This window comes from Ictalurus punctatus, chromosome 27 (assembly GCF_001660625.3).
Source record: "Ictalurus punctatus breed USDA103 chromosome 27, Coco_2.0, whole genome shotgun sequence".
NCBI classification, from domain to species: domain Eukaryota; kingdom Metazoa; phylum Chordata; class Actinopteri; order Siluriformes; family Ictaluridae; genus Ictalurus; species Ictalurus punctatus.
This window is the reverse complement of record NC_030442.2, coordinates 108,842-126,859: the sequence shown is the minus strand read 5'-3', so window position 1 is coordinate 126,859 and position 18,018 is coordinate 108,842. Positions and strand designations below refer to the sequence as shown.

General features: G+C 40.1%; 1 protein-coding gene across 1 annotated transcript in view; it reads left to right on the top strand.

The window, feature by feature from the left end:
* otog (otogelin) overlaps positions 1-18,018 on the top strand; it is a 100,823-nt gene that overhangs the window by 62,721 nt on the left and 20,084 nt on the right. The window contains exons 30-41 of the mRNA XM_053676444.1: positions 601-879; positions 956-1,073; positions 1,167-1,246; positions 1,632-3,991; positions 4,227-4,404; positions 4,511-4,659; positions 6,466-6,555; positions 7,301-7,487; positions 9,092-9,312; positions 9,404-9,542; positions 9,788-9,976; positions 14,987-15,196. Of these exons, the coding sequence (XP_053532419.1) occupies positions 601-879; positions 956-1,073; positions 1,167-1,246; positions 1,632-3,991; positions 4,227-4,404; positions 4,511-4,659; positions 6,466-6,555; positions 7,301-7,487; positions 9,092-9,312; positions 9,404-9,542; positions 9,788-9,976; positions 14,987-15,196 (4,200 nt within the window). The remainder of the gene's footprint in view (positions 1-600; positions 880-955; positions 1,074-1,166; positions 1,247-1,631; positions 3,992-4,226; positions 4,405-4,510; positions 4,660-6,465; positions 6,556-7,300; positions 7,488-9,091; positions 9,313-9,403; positions 9,543-9,787; positions 9,977-14,986; positions 15,197-18,018) is intronic.

The following is an 18,018-nucleotide window of genomic DNA, read 5'->3' as shown; positions in this document are numbered from 1 at the left end:
AATCTTTCCAAACATTTCAAGAGTCAGTGAATAAAAGCATCAAGTTACTTTTCTGAAAAAGAATTTAACACAATGGAGCTTTTTAATGGGTGAAATGCTCTATCTAGAACCCCAAATGGTTCTTCGTTTTATCTGTGTAAGGTAACCTCTAAAAAGCTTTTATGTGGAACCCTAGAACAAATGTTTTTTATTTTAAAAAAAAGATTTCAAGTAGACATTTGTTTCCAAGCTAGAACTATTACCCAAATAAACAACTATTAAGGAAACGTTTTACTAAAAGTTGACGTTATGTGACTCGATCCATTATTTTCAGTCATTTTGGCTCAGGACTACATGTTTAGCTTATATGTATTCATTTTTAATGAACTGTCAGTAACTCTGTGTCTGAGCAGAGGTGTGATATGGTTTGTGATTTGAAGTTGATAGCAAATTACCAAGCTTTGCCTGGGTGTCTAAAGGATTTTTTTTTTTTTTTCATTTTTAGTAAATAAACATTAGAAAGTTACATATTGCATTAAATCTGTGTAACATACAGCATCTTACCTTTCATTGCTTGCTTTTCAGCAATGTTTAAACTGATTGGAAGTTTTTGTGCTTTAGATTCATCACTAGTATCATTTGAAGCAGCAGACAGGCCAAATTATTTCCTCCTCGCAGAGCGCAGTGGCCACATAAGACTGCGCAAGTGGGAGGACAGCAGGGAATTTTGTGATGCAGCAACATTTATACTGCATAGGGACACATGGATCACTGGATTTGATTCACTAGAGTCACTTATGTGGCCTGGATTCTTTCTACAGTACATGTTGTATAAACTGCAACTTCTGAAATACAATCACTCAGCTCGCTATCGTAGGGCCACTCTCTTCAAACTTGCTGGTGAGTCAGTATCATTTAAACAGATTTTCATGCATGCACAGACATTCATGCTTATGCTAAATATTATTTCTGACAGGCAGCACGACAGACTACTCAATGAGTCCTCAGTGCCAGTGGAGGTATGAATCCTGCACAAGGCCATGTTTTAGGACATGTAGTGATCCGGCAGCTCTAAGTTGTGTCACCATCCTAAAGTAAGAACAAGCAAAACCATGTGCTTGCACCTTTCTACGCTTTAAAGTTACTTTGTGAGCATGGTGTTATTCTTTGTTTTATTAACTCTGCAGAGTTGAGGGATGTCTGCCCCAGTGTCCAGCTCATATGGTCATGGATGAGATGACTCAAAGATGTGTCTATCTGGAGGACTGTAAGATATAATGTCTTTAGTGCTGTTTTATTGCTAGCTCCATTACTGAAAATGTTCCAAATGCCAGCTGTGATTTGCCTGTTATTGGTGGTGTAATTTCTTTCGTTTTCCTCTCTTCTCATGAGATGACTCTATAATGCTTATTCTTTCAAACCTATTTCTTCTATTTATATGGCCCAAGTTGCTTTTCTTCCAAAGTAGTGAAACACACATATATACCTAGAATTACTCAAAACTTGTCATCATTTAAATCTATTTCAGTGCATAGAAAAATTGCTTTACTTCCCAGTGCTTCTGTATTGTAAATCTCAATGCATTGCTCATTCAACTTTCATGCTTGCCGTGTCATTCTTTTTCATGTGATGGGTGTTGTGTTTGTATTCAGGTATTAAGCCTCCAGTTACACTGCCAGAATTCAATTTAACACCTACTGCTGTCACCTCTTCAACTCTGGCCACAGCAACTGTCTCCACCATCGCAGCAACAGAGGCACTCAGTACTACAATCAGTCATACAAAATCTTCCCCTCCAAAACTTAGCAGTACAGCTTTCACAACCTTTACTACACACAGTTCAACCCTATTGTCTATACCTAACACTACCGCTACCATACCAGTGGCAGATGAATCAATGAAGACATCTTCATACCCACCTAAGTCATTGTTTTCTACTCCTAGAACCATTACAGTGCCCACCACTAATGTTTCTACTTCCAATATTACAAGGACAATGACTACAACTGTAAGAGCAACAGTAACACCAACGGTATCCATTAGTACAAATTCCTCTGTAACCTCCAGCATGGACGTGTCTCCCACCTCAGCCAAATTACTCAGTAGGATAAGTACTCTTCCCTCTATACTAGCATTCACTACTGAGGGCACTACTGAGTCCACATCAGAAACCCTCAGAGTACCTCCCGGTACTACCAGCACTGAACCTGCAACATTTTCAAAAACTTCCACAGTTAGAACTACAAAAACTCCTGAAATTTATACAACCAGTACAGAGACCTTTACTGCTGAAACCTTTACATTAACTAAATCACTTGCATTAGACTTGAGTACATCTGTCACCTCAGCATATCCTAGTGTACCTGCCCCATTACAGACTCTCACTATAATGCCACCTACAATCACTCCAAGATATTCCACAGAGCTTACTACAGCAGTCAGTGCCTTCAGCACACTAAAAACATCTACAGTGAGTCAGAGAGAACCTTCAGTGGCACACACCAAAGAGAACACTATGCCAACTTCTTTGTTTGTGGTGAAAACATCAACACCACATCTCCCTGTCAAACCTAGAGAGACAACCCAAACATCATCTGTAGCTTCATATCCTATGTCAAAGCAACCTGTGACCACCAAAACAATAGCAGACATCAACCCCACAACCCAAATTACAACAGTGCCTTCCACAGTCTCTAGAGCTGAGGCAGTGGAAACCACAGCAACTACAACCTTTCAGCCAATATCTATGCTCTATACCACTCATGCATCATGGCCTCCTGGTGTCCCACCTATTGAAGACACACACGCAACCACACACTGGCGAATGAGCCAGACCACCACCACAGGGACACCATCCACTGATTCTATTCCACCAACTCTGCCTGAAAGCACAACTAAAGCTGCAGTACCCACTCTAATGACAAGCCTTCAAGTGCCATCTCTAACCACACGCACTACAGTTCTCCCTTCAGCCATAGCACATGTGATATCATTATTACCACCTTCACACATTTTGCCCATTCACATGACAACCCCCATAACTTCTCCACTGGTGAGCATTGGTACTCTAGCTAAACCTACCACAACTAGTTCCACAGAGTCACATTTAGGTCCCCTTTCTTACTCATCCTCAACCACAGCTCATCTCTCAAAATTCAACACATTCAAGACGCATTCAAGACAGCCTTCTACTTCAACTTCCACAGCTGAAATCAAGATAAAAACAACAGTTCAACCTTATATGCCTGCAGTTACAATGGTTACTTCTGCAGTGTTACCTCAAACACAGGTGACAGGTTCAGCTGCTACATCCAGAACAGCTAAGCCTCGCCCATCAACCACGGAGAGTCCCAAAATAGAAGCAACTCATTTCCTTCCTCACACTGACAAATTTGAACTTTCTACTAATACACAATCCACTTCCAGTCCCCAAATGACTTCATCCACAGAGAAAGTGGCAACAATAGTAACTCCCAACATTATCTCAGCTGTTGCTCCAACTATGCACAAAACATCCAGGATCACCATGACAACACACATTCCTCCTCCAATAGTCACTGAAAAGCCAACAAAAATTACAACCACAGAGAAAACGTTAGCTACCACAGCAAAGCCTGTTTCTCAAACTATCTCAAGTCCATTTACATTTTCAACCATTCATAGTACAAAGACATCACTTCAAAAGACTGAAAACAGAACTGCAATGGACACCACTGCAACATCAGTCAGCACAAGCACATCAACCACTGCTTCCAGGGCACCAGATTATACAACTACAGCCTCAGAAAGAACAATTTTTCTCACACTGTCCCCATCAGATGAGATGACATCAGCAACACACATAACAGAACGGCTAACATCACCAGACATGTCCCAAACTTCCAGCCCTGCAGTACTCACAGCCACAACTCCCTATATAACACAGACAAAGCACTGGATAACCCCAACAGAGGAGTTTCTTACTTTAACTCCTACTTCACCAAAGGATGTTGGTCCCAGCAAAGTCTGCACTGTGAGTAAAACAAGCCCTTTAGTAATCCCACAAATTGCATACCATTAGTGCAATTCATACACCAATTAATTTATTCTCAAACTTGAATGATGGTGTCAATTACAATGAAATTTAAACATAAATCCCTATATTTAAAGTATTTGTAAGATATTTTTTGTTTTACAGTATATACCTTTAACTCATTAACTGTATTGGGCTTTTTGGTGTGTTGTCATTTCACATGTATCTTATGTAGGAACCATACTCTGTGGTGGTAGATGAGTGCACTAAGCTCATTTGTGTGAATGGCCAACTGGTCTTGTTCAATAAGTCCCAGATATGCCCCTATGACTCCAGCCCTCCAAATTGTGGTCTACTTGGCTTTGCGGTGCTGATCAACGGAGACAAATGCTGCCCAAAATGGGACTGTCCATGTGAGTCATACACACCTACAAACATCAGTGCAAGTGTACATATACATTTATTTCATGTTGTAGGCTATTTTGAAGTGTACATTTTTGGGTTAACGTTTGTGTGTAGGTCGTTGTTCAGTGTTTCCAGACATAAATGTTGTTACATTTGATGGGAACAGCATAGCCCTTTACAAAGCAGCTGCATATGTGGTGACACAACTCATGAATGAGACCGTCACCATCCTGGTGAAGGAGTGCCACAGCTCAGACAGCACAGTGAGATATACACCGTTTCCCCCCCAAACATATTTTTGTCGTTTTAATTTTAATCATCTTGATACTCCACAGTTATAATGAAAATTAAAACTTAATAAAAAGCTTCACTTTGCTATTGTATTTTCTTCTGTAAAGCAATAGCAATAACAATAATCCCTATTTGTAACTATTCAGTTCTTGTTTCCAATGACTAGTGCTGGGTCAGAGTCCACGTCCTTAACCAGTCGAGTCAGAGTCCAAAACGCGGCCGAGTTCCACTCAAGTCCAAGTCTTTAATGGCCGAGTCGTGTCCGGTCTAGTCCACAAAGTAATTAAACTGAAAAAAATTTTAAATTACAATTGCAAACTCAACACTGAGCTGTTAAATTAATATTTTAATATTTCTCAAACCAATGGCAACATAAATGTAAAAAAAAAAAATACCACTATTACACCTTGACATTGCCATTTAATATTTTTATTTCATGTCATCAGTACCTCAACTAGTTTCCTAACAAAAAATGGTTTCAAAGAAAAAAAAATGATAGAGGTATATGTAGAACTTATTACATTACAAGTGTATGAAAATTCAAATTAACCAGTTTTGTTATTGTATCACACTATACCGTGTCCTCCAGTCAGAGGTGACTTCAGTTATTTGATGCCTCTCCCCCACAGTTATATAGACAGAGAGTACAGAGTAGAGTTACATTTAGCAGCAGCTCATAACAATTTTCATGCTTTATTACTTTTAATCTGTGTATGAATCTCAACAAACTCATTTCTGAACACATCTCTGTTCTTGTAATTTTTTTCATTTTAATTCCTAGAATAAAAAAAAAAATCCCTATCAGCAGGGTTTATGATGTTTACTTACTACATTAAGAAGTACATTTCACATTTTACATGAAATTCAAGACTGGAATCATAAAATGCTAATGTTTAGGGGTGGGCAATACGACTACAATCTTATTTCACGTTAACAGTTTGTTCCCTTTCAAAGGGAACTCCACATTGCGTTTAGCATAACGCTATGGGTGCGTCTAAACTTATGTAAAATCATGTCTCTATTTATAGGCCTGCCGTGATCAGGTGGCGTGGCAATTATGCGCATCGCGTGATATAAATATGGCAGCTGTGAACCGCGCTATCAACCTTTATTATATTTATTATCTGCATGTCGGTTGTTTGTGTAAAGAAACAAAACGACGCTTCATTTCCTCTATCTTTTCTCAAAATCTCTGGCCTTTTCTATCCCTTTAAAAAACAGAGAAGAAAAAAAAGGAATGAGCGAGAGAGAAAAATATGAGTGAGAGAATTCAGGAAGTGTGTTACGGTTTGCTCCCGTTTCATGCGTAACCCAGATGTTTTCTGGATGATGTCTTGAGGTGATGTTTTAGTATTTCTAGATAATTTTCCTTTCTTATGTGGCATCCATATGGCACAGTGGTGTCTCTGACCTGTTTGGTGAATTACCATGTTTCTCTTTGGTTAGGTTTTCATTTCAGGCATCATACAAACAGACAAAAATGTAAAAATATTTAGCAACATAAAATGAGAGGTTGCACAAAGTTATCTTTTTTGTTTGTTTGTACTGTAATTTTACAGTTAACAATAGGTTTTAAGTACAAGCACACCTGCCAACATAATCAATGCAAATAGTAATGAAAATTTTATAACACTTGACACTTATTGTGCGTATGTAGGAAAATGCAAGGGCAAAGTGAAGCTTGAATTTTCTTTTTCCTGATAGTATTTTCATTTTAATTATGACCACGAAATATCAAGTAAAACTTTATTGGTTCTTATACTCTGTTTGCTCTACAGTTTGTCTGGAACTTTACTCACTTGTGCCTGGCAGCTCTAAACATTACTCATGACTCTAACCAGGTGCTCATTCATCGCTTGCAGAGGCAGGTGAGTGATGGTTTGTTGGCTGGCTCACAAGTATCCATTTACTATTTAAATACTGAAATAAAGACCCAAGACAAACATAAGTGAAGAATATTCTCTGTTTTGTGACCATTAGCATTCACTGAGCATTAAAATTTAAAACACCCCATGATAAAACTACTTGAGTAAAAACTTTAAACAATGCTTGGCTGATATTTTTTGCCTTTCATTGTTATTTTGTAGGTTTAACATGCTTTATCAAAACGCTTCCTTACAAACTACAGAAGTCCAGTCTCTAAAATACTCCACTGGCAGACTGTCTTTTTTCTGATTGTCTTTTGCACTGCATGTGCTTTCGTTACTAGTTTACTAACTGAACTTAAACAGATCAAAATAAAATGCTCCCAACCAACATAGTAATATATATATTATACTATACTATATTATACTATAAATTATGCTTGTGCTGAAATGCAAAATAACCTTGTGTGTCACTAGAACAAAAGTTAAACCTATGGAAGTATATTCACTCAAAAATAGAAAACACACATACATTTACATTTGAATTTGTATTATGTGATATGCCTACCTGATTCAGTTGCCTACATTTAATCTATGTTTCTTTTTTTTTTTTTTTTTCATATTTCTAGATGTTTGTATACTGAATATAATTGATTCGGTAATGTGTCTCTTACCATGATCAAGATAAAGCACTTACTGAAGATGTACAGTATGAACGAATAAATGAATCTGTCTCTTGTTTTCATAGGTATATGTCAACTCTAGGTATGCAAAGCCACGTTTAAAAAAGTATGGTTTTGAGATTTTAGATACAGGTATTATGTATCTGATTTGGACTCCTGCTGGCCTGAAGATCCAATGGTTCCACAGCACAGGCATGATGGTGATTGAAACAGAGACTTATGCCAACAAGGTCTCCACCATGGGGTTGTGTGGTATGCAGCTAAATCATTACAAAAATATGAATGATTAGATTGTAATAAATTTCCATGTTACTTTTGAAATACAGTCCCCTCTGAAAGTATTGGAACAGCAAGACCAATTCTATTGTTTTCCCTATAAACTGAAGACATTTGGCTTTGAGAGCAAAAGATCGATATGAGATGAACAATCCAAAGTTCAGCTTTCATTCCATCATATTTACATCTAGATGTGTTAAAGAACTTAGAACACAGCACCTGTTGTTTGAAAAATATTGGAGCCATTGCACAAGTATTGGACATAGCCAATACAACAATTTGGAATTTCTTGAAAGAGAAAGAAACCACTGGTTTACTAACAACCAGACACAGAACAGGTCTGCCAAGGAAAACAACAGAAGAAAGAAACATTGTGAGAGCTGTGAAGAAAACCCCAAAAACAACAGTTAGTGACATTAACAGTAACCTTCGTAGGGCAGGGGTGAAGGTACCACAGTCCAACATTCCACAATCCAAGAGCAGAAAAATAGAGGCCATACAACAAGACGCAAACCACTCATGAGCAGTAAGAATCAGAAGGCCAGATTGGAATTAGCAAATAAATACTGAGATGAGCCACAAAAGTTCTAGAGTCAAGATTAACCGCAACCAAAGTGGTGGAAAGGCCAAATTGTGGAGAAAGAAAGGATCTGCTCATTATCCAAAACATAGAAGCTCACCAGTCAAGCATAGTGGAGGTAGTGTCATGGCTTGGGCGTTCATTGCTGATTCTGGAATGGGCTCACACTACTCTTTATTGATATAACTCATGATGGTAGCCGCAGAATGAATTCAGAAGTATACAGAAACAATCCAATCTAATTCCATCCAATCGAATTTGGAGGAACTTCATTATGCATCAAGACCCAAAAAGCACAAAAAAGTGGAAGGTTTTAGACTGGCCAAGTCAATCACCAGACCTTAATGCAATTGAGCATGCATTTCACCTCCTGAAGAGGAGACTGAAGGGAGACACCTTCCGAAACAAACAACAACTGAAAGAAGGTACAGTACAAGACTGGAAAAGCAACACAATTGAAAAATGCAACAGTTTTGTGATGTCACTGGGTCATCGGCTTGATGCAATTATTGCAAGCAAGGAATATGCAACCAAATATGTTATTTATTTTAATTTACTTGAAGACTATCTGTTCCTATACTTTTGCCTACCTAAAAATTGGGTGGTTGGCCACCAAAGGTGCCATGTTTTATGTTTAATACATCTAGATTCCTGATAAATAGCAGGAAGTAAAAGCTGAAATTCTGATCTATAGTCTTGTATTCACCTTTTGATATCAAACCAAAAACAATAGAATTGGCCTTGCTGTTCCAATACTTTCAGAGAGGACTGTATATATTGCAGTATGGTGGCACAGAAGTTTGCTGCAGAGTTTTTGTGTATGTTCGCCTTGTGTCCATGTGGGTTTCCTCCGATTTCTCTGGTTTTCTCCCACTGTAAAAACCTGCCAGTAGGCAGATTTGTTACTCTAAATTTCCCCTAGATGTGAATGAGTGTGTGTGTGTGTGCGTGTGACAGAAAATGAGTCTCTCTCTCCCTCTCTCTCTCTCTCTTCACATAGGTTGCTGTGATGGCAACTCACTAAATGATCTGCTCTTACCTAACGGTACTGTAGTAGCTGATGATGAAGATCCAGCTGTATTCATTGATAGCTGGCAGATTCCCAACACCACAAGTTATGTTAGCCAAAGCAGAAGAAGGGAGGTTAACTGCTCTACTAGCGACTGCTCTGACTGTCTCAACATGCTCAACAACTTCACTTTCACTGCTTGTCATTCTTATGTATGTAGCATGCACACCTTACAGCTTTATAACCATAATAACAATTGTAAGTGAACTTTCATGTTTTAATATACCTACATGTGTGTGTTAGGTTCCGCCAGCTACATTTTGTGAAATATGGGTACGAGATGCAGAGTATGTGAATAACCCTTGCATGGCTCTTGCTGCATATGTTGCTTCCTGCCACAAATTCAACGTCTGTATCAAGTGGAGAAGCCCAGACTATTGCCGTATGTTTAAACACTCAAACACAATTCAAGTTAGAAAGACCAAATTTCCCTAAGCAACCCTCCATTTTATCCAGGCTTGGGACTGGCACTGAGAGTGCACTAGCTTGTGCAACCCCAGTGGCTGGGTTTGGTGCCCAGCAAGGGGATTAAGAGTCTTAACAGTCAAATATATGCACAGAACTGATTTATGCAGCTGTATTTTTGTATTTATGAATTCTGTGAATTCTCTTGTGTGTTCTTTGTAGCATTTGTGTGTCCTGGGACACTGCAATACCAGGCATGTCTGCCTACTTGCACAGCTCCTTCATGTCCTAATAAGGAGTTTGAATATGACACTGTACAGTGTTCAGGCATGTCAGAGGGATGCATGTGTCCAGAGGGGACCTTACTTCATAGACCATACGCTGCAATCTGCATCTCACCCGTCAAGTGTGGTACGCTTTTTCTACCCTTTCTCCCCTCTATTTCTCTTCACGCTGTAAAAAATGGTTTGATAGGTCAATACCAAAAAGTCACATAATTATGTCAATATTGCAATATTATTGATTTAATTTACCTTTATATTTATTTGTGTAACAAACAAATAACGATTTAAAACAAAGTACACAGTAAAGCAATAAAAATGTGTTTAAAATTATTTTCTAAATAGATTTGTTTGAAAGATGCACCACTTTTCACTGAAAATAATCTTGTCACGTGCATTCCGTGCATTCCATGCACACACACACACACACACACACACACACACACACACACACACACACAGAAACATGTGAACCAAACAAACAACCCAATCCCTTTATTTAGGCTAACATTAACAATGACAAAAAAGAATCACTTCTTAATAACGCTTCTTGAAAAACATGCTCACTAACTAATTAAAAAAGGCTAAATCATTTTTAACATTATAACAATATCTAATGATTTAGATTCATCTACATGTTAGATGAGTTATTGAGTAATTTAAAAACAATGATTTAAAATCAGGATCTTTACTATATTTATTTTTGATAAATGTGACTAATTTTAAAGAAACAATATCTGCATTTAACGTATTGATGCAAATATATGGTCCCCTCTGAAACTATTGGAACCGCAAGGACAATTAATTTGTTTTGCTGTATAAACTAAATTTGAGATCAAAAAATGAATAGGAGAAGAGAGTTTAGAATTTCAGCTTTTATTTCCTTCTGTGTGAAACAACATAGCTCATAGCCCAGTTTGTATCAGACAACCCAATTTGTAGGCAAACAAAAATATTGGAACATGTGACTGACAAGTGTTTCTTGTTACCCAGGTGTGTCCTATTAGATTGATTGTTTAAACAGTAAATAGCTCTGAATGTGTATTGTCTACCTCCAGTTTCACCCATAAAGAATGCATTTGTTGTTAAAAAGGATAAGCAGGGAGTAGGATGTGAAGTTGGAAGCTCCTGCTGTTTTCGATTAAAATTGTAATTAATTGCACTTTTCGGTCATACAAAAGACTTTGACTTACTCTACTCCGTTTTTTTGTTTGCACATTTAACTCTGAAATATCTTAAAATGTCTGGAAAAAACATGAAAGCTCGTAATACTATTCAGACACAATTGAGGCCTAGTGTACGCACCACCACCACAGCAACGAGTGAATCGCCTTCTTCCCCTGGAGCCACCTCGCCACGTGTTGACACCGACATCGCCGCCCTCAGACTTGCGTTGCTGGCCTCGCTGAGGAAAGACATTGCCGATATTTTTTAAAAGAACTCTAGGAGACTCTCTGGGATGCTCTGTCTATCTGAATTTCCTGCAGACAATACTAAATTGAATGCATTTCTTAAAAACCTTTGTAACTGTTATTGATTCTAATACTGCCAAGCAACTGGACTCCCCACTGTCTCTTCAAGAAATTTTAAATTCAATTAAAACTATGCAGTGTAACAAAGCCCCTGGACCGGACGGGTTTACAATTGAATTTTTAAAAACATTTATTGGGAAATTAGCACCATTGCTTTTATCTGTGTTCAACGAATGCTTGGAATGTGGGTTTTTGCCTCCGACTCGGACACAAGCCACTATACAGTGCATCCGGAAAGTATTCACAGCGCTTCACTTTTCCCACATTTTGTTATGTTACAGCCTTATCCCAAAATGTATTAAATTCATTTTCCTCAAAATTCTACAAACAATACCCCATAATGACAACATGAAAGAAGTTTATTTGAAATCTGTGCAAATTTATTAAAATAAAATAAATTTAAAAAAGCACATGTACATAAGTATTCACAGCCTTTGCCATGACACTCAAAATTGAGTTCAGGTGCATCCTGTTTTCACTGATCATCCTTGAGATGTTTCTACAACTCGATTGGAGTCCACCTGTGGTAAATTCAGTTGATTGGACATGATTTGGAAAGGCGCACACCTGTCTATATAAGGTCATACAGTTATCAATGCATGTCAGAGCACAAACCAAGCCACAAAGTCCAAGGAATTGTCTGAAGACCTCCGAGACAGGATTGTATTGAGGCACAGATCTGGGTAAGGGTACAGAAACACTTCTGCAGCATTGAAGGTCCCCATGAGCACAGTGGCCTCCATCATCCGTAAATGGAAGAAGTCTGGAACCACCAGGACCTTTCCTAGAGCTGGCCGCCCGGCCAAACTGAGCGATCGGGGAGAAGGGCCTTAGTCAGGGAGGTGACCAAAAACCCGATGGTCACTCTGACAGAGCTCCAGCGCGTCTCTGTGTAGAGAGGAGAACCTTCCAGAAGAACAACCATCTCTGCAGAACTCCATCAATCAGGCCTGAATGGTAGAGTGGCCAGATGGAAGCCACTCCTCAGTGAAAGGCACATGACAGCCCGCCTGGAGTTTGCCAAAAGGCACCTGAAGGACTCTCAGACCAAAGATTGAACAAAGATTGAACTCTTTGGCCTGAATAGCAAGCATCATGTCTGGAGGAACCCAGGCACCAGTCATCACCTGGCCAATACCATCCCTACAGTGAAGCATGGTGTTGGCAGCATCGTGCTGTGAGGATGTTTTTCAGCGCCAGGAACTGGGAGACTAATCAGGATTGAGGGAAAGATGAATGCAGCAATGTACAGAGACATCCTTAATGAAAACCTGCTCCAGAGCGCTCTGGACCTCAGACTGGGGCGAAAGTTCATCTTCCAACAGGACAACGACTCTAAGCACACAGCCAAGCTAACAAAGGAGTGTCTACAGGACAACTCTGTGAATGTCCTTGAGTGGCCCAGCCAGAGCCCAGACTTGAACCCGATTGAGCATCTCTGGAGAGATCTGAAAATGGCTGTGCACCGACGCTCCCCATTCAACCTGATGGAGCTTGAGAGGTCCTGCAAAGAAGAATGGGAGAAACTGCCCAAAAATAGGTGTGCCAAGCTTGTAGCATCATTCTCAAAAAGACTTGAGGCTGTATTTGGTGCCAAAGGTGCTTCAACAAAGTATTGAGCAAAGGCTGTGAATACTTACGTAAATGTGCTTTTTTTGTGTTTTATTTTTAATAAATTTGCAAAGATTTCAAACAGACTTCTTTCATGTCGTCATTACGGGGTATTGTTTGTAGAATTTTGAGGAAAATAATGAATTTAATACATTTTGGAATAAGGCTGTAACATAACAAAATGTGGAAAAAGTGAAGCACTGTGAATACTTTCCGGATGCACTGTAGCGCTCCTTCTTAAGGAGGGTAAGGATCCAACCTCCTGTGGTTCTTATAGACCGCTGTCTCTGCCTAATGCAGATGTAAAGGTGTTGGCAAAAGTAATTGCATCTCATTTAGAGAACATGCTCCCTTATTATATCTGAAGAGCAGAGCGGTTTTATAAAAGGGACGCGTATTGTTTTTCAATACCCGTACAGTCCAATATAATTTTATTCAAAGGATTCGGCTGAGCTTCCTGAGATTGTCATTTCTTTAGATGCTGAAAAGCATGTGACAGGGTTGAGTGGGAGTATTTGTTTGCAGTTTTGAGGAAATTCACATTCGGGGATAAATTTATTTCTTGGATTCGCCTCCTTTACTTATCCCCTAAAGTCAGGGTTCATACGAACGATATTTATTCGGATTATTTTGCTCTCGGACGTGGGTGTCGCCAAGGCTGTCTTTTATCCCCTCTGCTTTTTGCTGTTGCTATCGAGCCTCTGTATATCGTATTAAGATCTTCCCACTTGTTTAAAGGAATAGTCCGATACGGTGTCGAATACAAATTGTTGCTATATGCTGATGATTTGTTATTGTATGTAACCGATCCTATTGCCTCTATGCCTGCTGTCTTAGGTGTTATGGAAACCTTCAGTGTTGTCTCTGGTTATAAATTAAATTTGCACAAAAGCGACTGTTTTCCCGTCAATACTGCGTCATTTTTGTCTCCAACAGGCAGATCTACCTTTTCCATTCAGTCAGTCAGGGTTTAAATACCTAGGTATCAACGTGACACGTTCTTTATCTAATCTTTTATCAGCTAATTTCACTCCCCTTATTTCAAAGGTTAAAGCCAACATTCAAAGTTGGGGTAAACTCCCCCCTTTCTCTAATTGGCAGGATCAATGTTGTTAAAATGAACATATTACCAAAGTTTCTTTTCTTATTTCAGCAAATTCCTATTTTTCTGCCAAAACCATTCTTCGATTCATTGGATAAAATAATTTGTTCTTTTATTTGGGGTGGGAAGCCACCAAGGGTTCGTAAATCTTTATTGCAGATGTAGACTTAGTGGAGGACTTGCATTACCCAATTTTCAATTCTATTACTGGGCTGCGCACATCCATAAACTCTGCTACTGGGTTAAATCTCCTGGATCTTCTTGGTGTAAATTGGAACTATCATCTTGTAGGGAATCCTCTATACCTGCTTTACTTTATTCCTTTCTGCCTACAAAACTTTCTCTATATACTGATAATCAAGTTGTCCTTAACACACTTAAGATTTGGTATCAATTTAGATGGTGCTTTAAATTTGTAGGAGCATCCTCTTTGGTCCATTAAGCAACAATCACTTATTTCCTCAATCGTGTTTGGACTCTACATTTGAGTCTGATTTAAAAAAAAAAAGGTTCTATGTTTTACGTTGTTTAACACAGCTAGATGTAAATAACAGGAAATGAAAGCTGTCATTTTATATTCATCTTTTGATCTCAAACCTAAATGTCTTTGGTGTATAACACAATCAAATGAATTGGCCTTGCAGCTCCAATACTTTTGGAGGGGACTGCAGATATTTTTATGAAATTTACTAGGCCACTGTACAATTTTTTTTTTACACTATTGTTTCACTTTGTCTCTCTTGCCAATTAAATTTTATTACTATTGTTGTTGTGGTTCAGTATATGTGTCCTTCTATGTCTTTCCCCCTGTTTGATTTTTTAAATTGTCTCTCTGTGTCTATCTTCCAATAATGACAAGAGGTGTTTTATACTGGGTATGTATTTGTTTATGCAGCCTGTACAGATAGTTTCGGAACTCCCCGTGCCTTGGGTGAGGTTTGGAAGGCTTCAGTGGATGGATGCTGTATGTATCGGTGTGAAAGTGATGGCATTGTGCCTGTAGAGTTTGAATGCAGTGATGTTCCCCAGCCAGTCTGCACACGAGCAGGCGAGATCAGCATTAGCCTGGCAGATGATAACAGCTGCTGCACCCAAAGAGTCTGTGGTGAGTTTCATGCATTCCTAAAATGTACCAAAACAGCTCTTAGACCAAATAATAGGATGTTTGTGGAACTCTAACATCAAAGTCAAAGGGTCTAAACAGCAAGCACTTTGTCCAGTTTCAAAATGTACATCAGTATTAAAGCAAAGAAAGCTTGGCTTGAGTTGAAGATTTTCAGTCCTGAAAATATTTATTCTTTTATTTTGTGTATTTTTTGTCCCAATGTAGTAGTAAGTCATAATGTGTGTGTGTCTGTGTGTGTAATGTACCTTTGTCATACTTTCTTTATGCTATTTTAGACTTTTAGAATTAATGAATCGTTCCAAGTTTTGGTTATTTGGATATACCAAATCTTCTCTAAAGAAAACATGACCAAGCTACAATGCCCTCCACTAATATTGGCACCCTTGGTAAATATGAGACCGTTTCACTGGTAGCTGAAAAGTTAGGGGTTTCATCCGAGGACAAAACCCCAGAGAGTAATCAGCGTCATGCGGCAATGTCTACGTGCTCTGAGAATTTGGAGGTATCCCTGGTTTCTAGCCTCAGGTCACACTCTAGGGCCATCTCCTTATCACAAGATGGTAATGACAGATGCCTTCCTCATGGGCTGGGGCACGGTCTTGGATGGCTATCCATCTCCAGTCTCTGGAGCCGCCCTGGTCTGGAGTGGCATATAAATTCCTCAATTGATAGGTCACCATGTGTTAGTTGTGACAGACAACACAGCGGTCATCTCATATGGCAACCACCAGGGAGGGTTACATTCGCACCCCCTGTTCAATTTTTCCCTGGGCAAACGGAAAGTTTTTGTAAGTGAGTGTAATGTACATTCCGGGCAACCGGAATGTGGGGGCAATCATCCTGTCAATGCAGGGGCTGAGGCCCAAGGATTGGAGGCTCCGTTCACAAGTGGTGGAATCCATATCACGGAGGTTCAACCAAGCAAAAGTGTTCGCCGCCAAGGAGACAACACACTACCCGCTGTGATTCACCCTCACTCCTCCTGCACCATTGGGGCTGGACACCATGGTGCACACGTGGCCCAGGCTACATCTGTATGCTTTTACCCCGATCGAGAGTTCGCCAAGACCGTCTATGTCTGCTGCTAGTAGCACCTTATTGGCCAGCTCAAATATGGTTCTCAGAGATAATATCCCTCCTAGATGGCATTACTTGGGATAATTCTATTCACAGGGATTTACTCTATCAAGCCAGAGGGCTGATTTATCACCCTCGGCCGGAACTATGGAAACTGTGGGTCTGGCCCCACAGGGGCACCAGCTCATAGATTCTGGTCTCACAACTGAGGTTGTAGAGACCATGTTGAACACTAGAGCACCATCCATGAAGAAACTGTATGTGCCCATGTGGCGACTTTTTGTCTCATGGTGTAAGAAATGTCAGCTAGGCCAAATAAACTGTGCAATAGCTACAGTCCTGGAGTTCTTACAAGGACATTTCTCAGCAGCATTTGTGCCTTCTACAATCAGGGTCTATGTGGCCACCATTTGTGCCAGCCATGCCCCTGTTGCTGGGGCCTCTGTGGGCCAACATCCTCTAATATCAAGGTTTATGCATGACGTCAAGTGGCTAACGCCCATCTGCACACCACACTTACCTTCCTGGGACCCTTCTGTTGTACTGGATGGTCTGTCAGGTGCCCGATTTGAGCCCTTAGAGTCAGCCTCTGAGAAGCTTCTGACGCTAAAGGTAGCTCTTCTGCTGGCCCTGACATCTCTCAAGTGAGTAGGAGATCTACAAACTCTCTCTTTTGCCCCTTCCTGCTTTGACTTTGCCCCTGGATTAGCCAAGGCCTTCCTATATCCTAGGCCGAATTATATTCCTAAAGTGCTTACATCTGCTGCCCAGCCAGTAGTGTTTCAAGCGTTCTGTCCTTTCTTCACACCAGAACAAGAGACATTGCACCTGCTGTGTCCAGTTAGGGCTTTCTGTACTCACGTCCACCGCTCCAGCCAGTGGTGTAAGTCGGAGCAGCTGTTGGTCTGCTTTGTCGGCGACGGTAGAGTTGATGCTGTTTTTAAGCAACACTAATTGGATAGTGGAAGCAATCGCTATTGCCTATGAAGCATGTAGTCTCGCTATGCCTCTGGGCATAAGGGCTCATTCCACTAGGGGGTTGCCTCTTTGAAGGCTTTGTCCAAAGGGGTACCCTTACAGGATGTGTGTGCTATGGCAGGGTGCTCTACCCTGCACACATTCATTCGATATTACAGCCTGGATATACAGTACGTTCTACCTTGGACTCGAGTACCTTGCAGGGACATGCTGCAGTGATCTGCTTAATTGCCATGTCACCTGATCATGGCAGGCCTACAAATAGGCATGATGTTACACAAGTTTCAGATGCCGGTCACACATGAAGGCTGTGTGAAGCTCACGCAACATCTCGTTCCCTTCTCAAGGAACAGGCTTACATGCATAGCCCAGAAGTTTTTGGCAATAAACATCAGAGGTGGTTGTCGTACACACAGAGAGGTAGCCATATGGAAAAGTACCTCATGCCCACGGTTAAATATGGTGGTGGCTCTTTAATGTTTTGGGGCTGTTTTTCTATTTTTTTGTTAGGATACATGGCATCATGGACTATCAAATATTATCAGATATTTATTGAAAACCTGACATGCCAATCAGCCTACCATGCATGTCTTTTGATTGGGGGAGGAAACCAGAGTACCTGGAAGAAGCCTCCTCAGCAAATGGAGAACATGTGAACTCCACACGCACAGAGCAGTGGTGGGAATCAATCCTGCAACCATGGTGGTGTGAGGCAAACATGCTAACTACTAAGCCACCATGCGCCC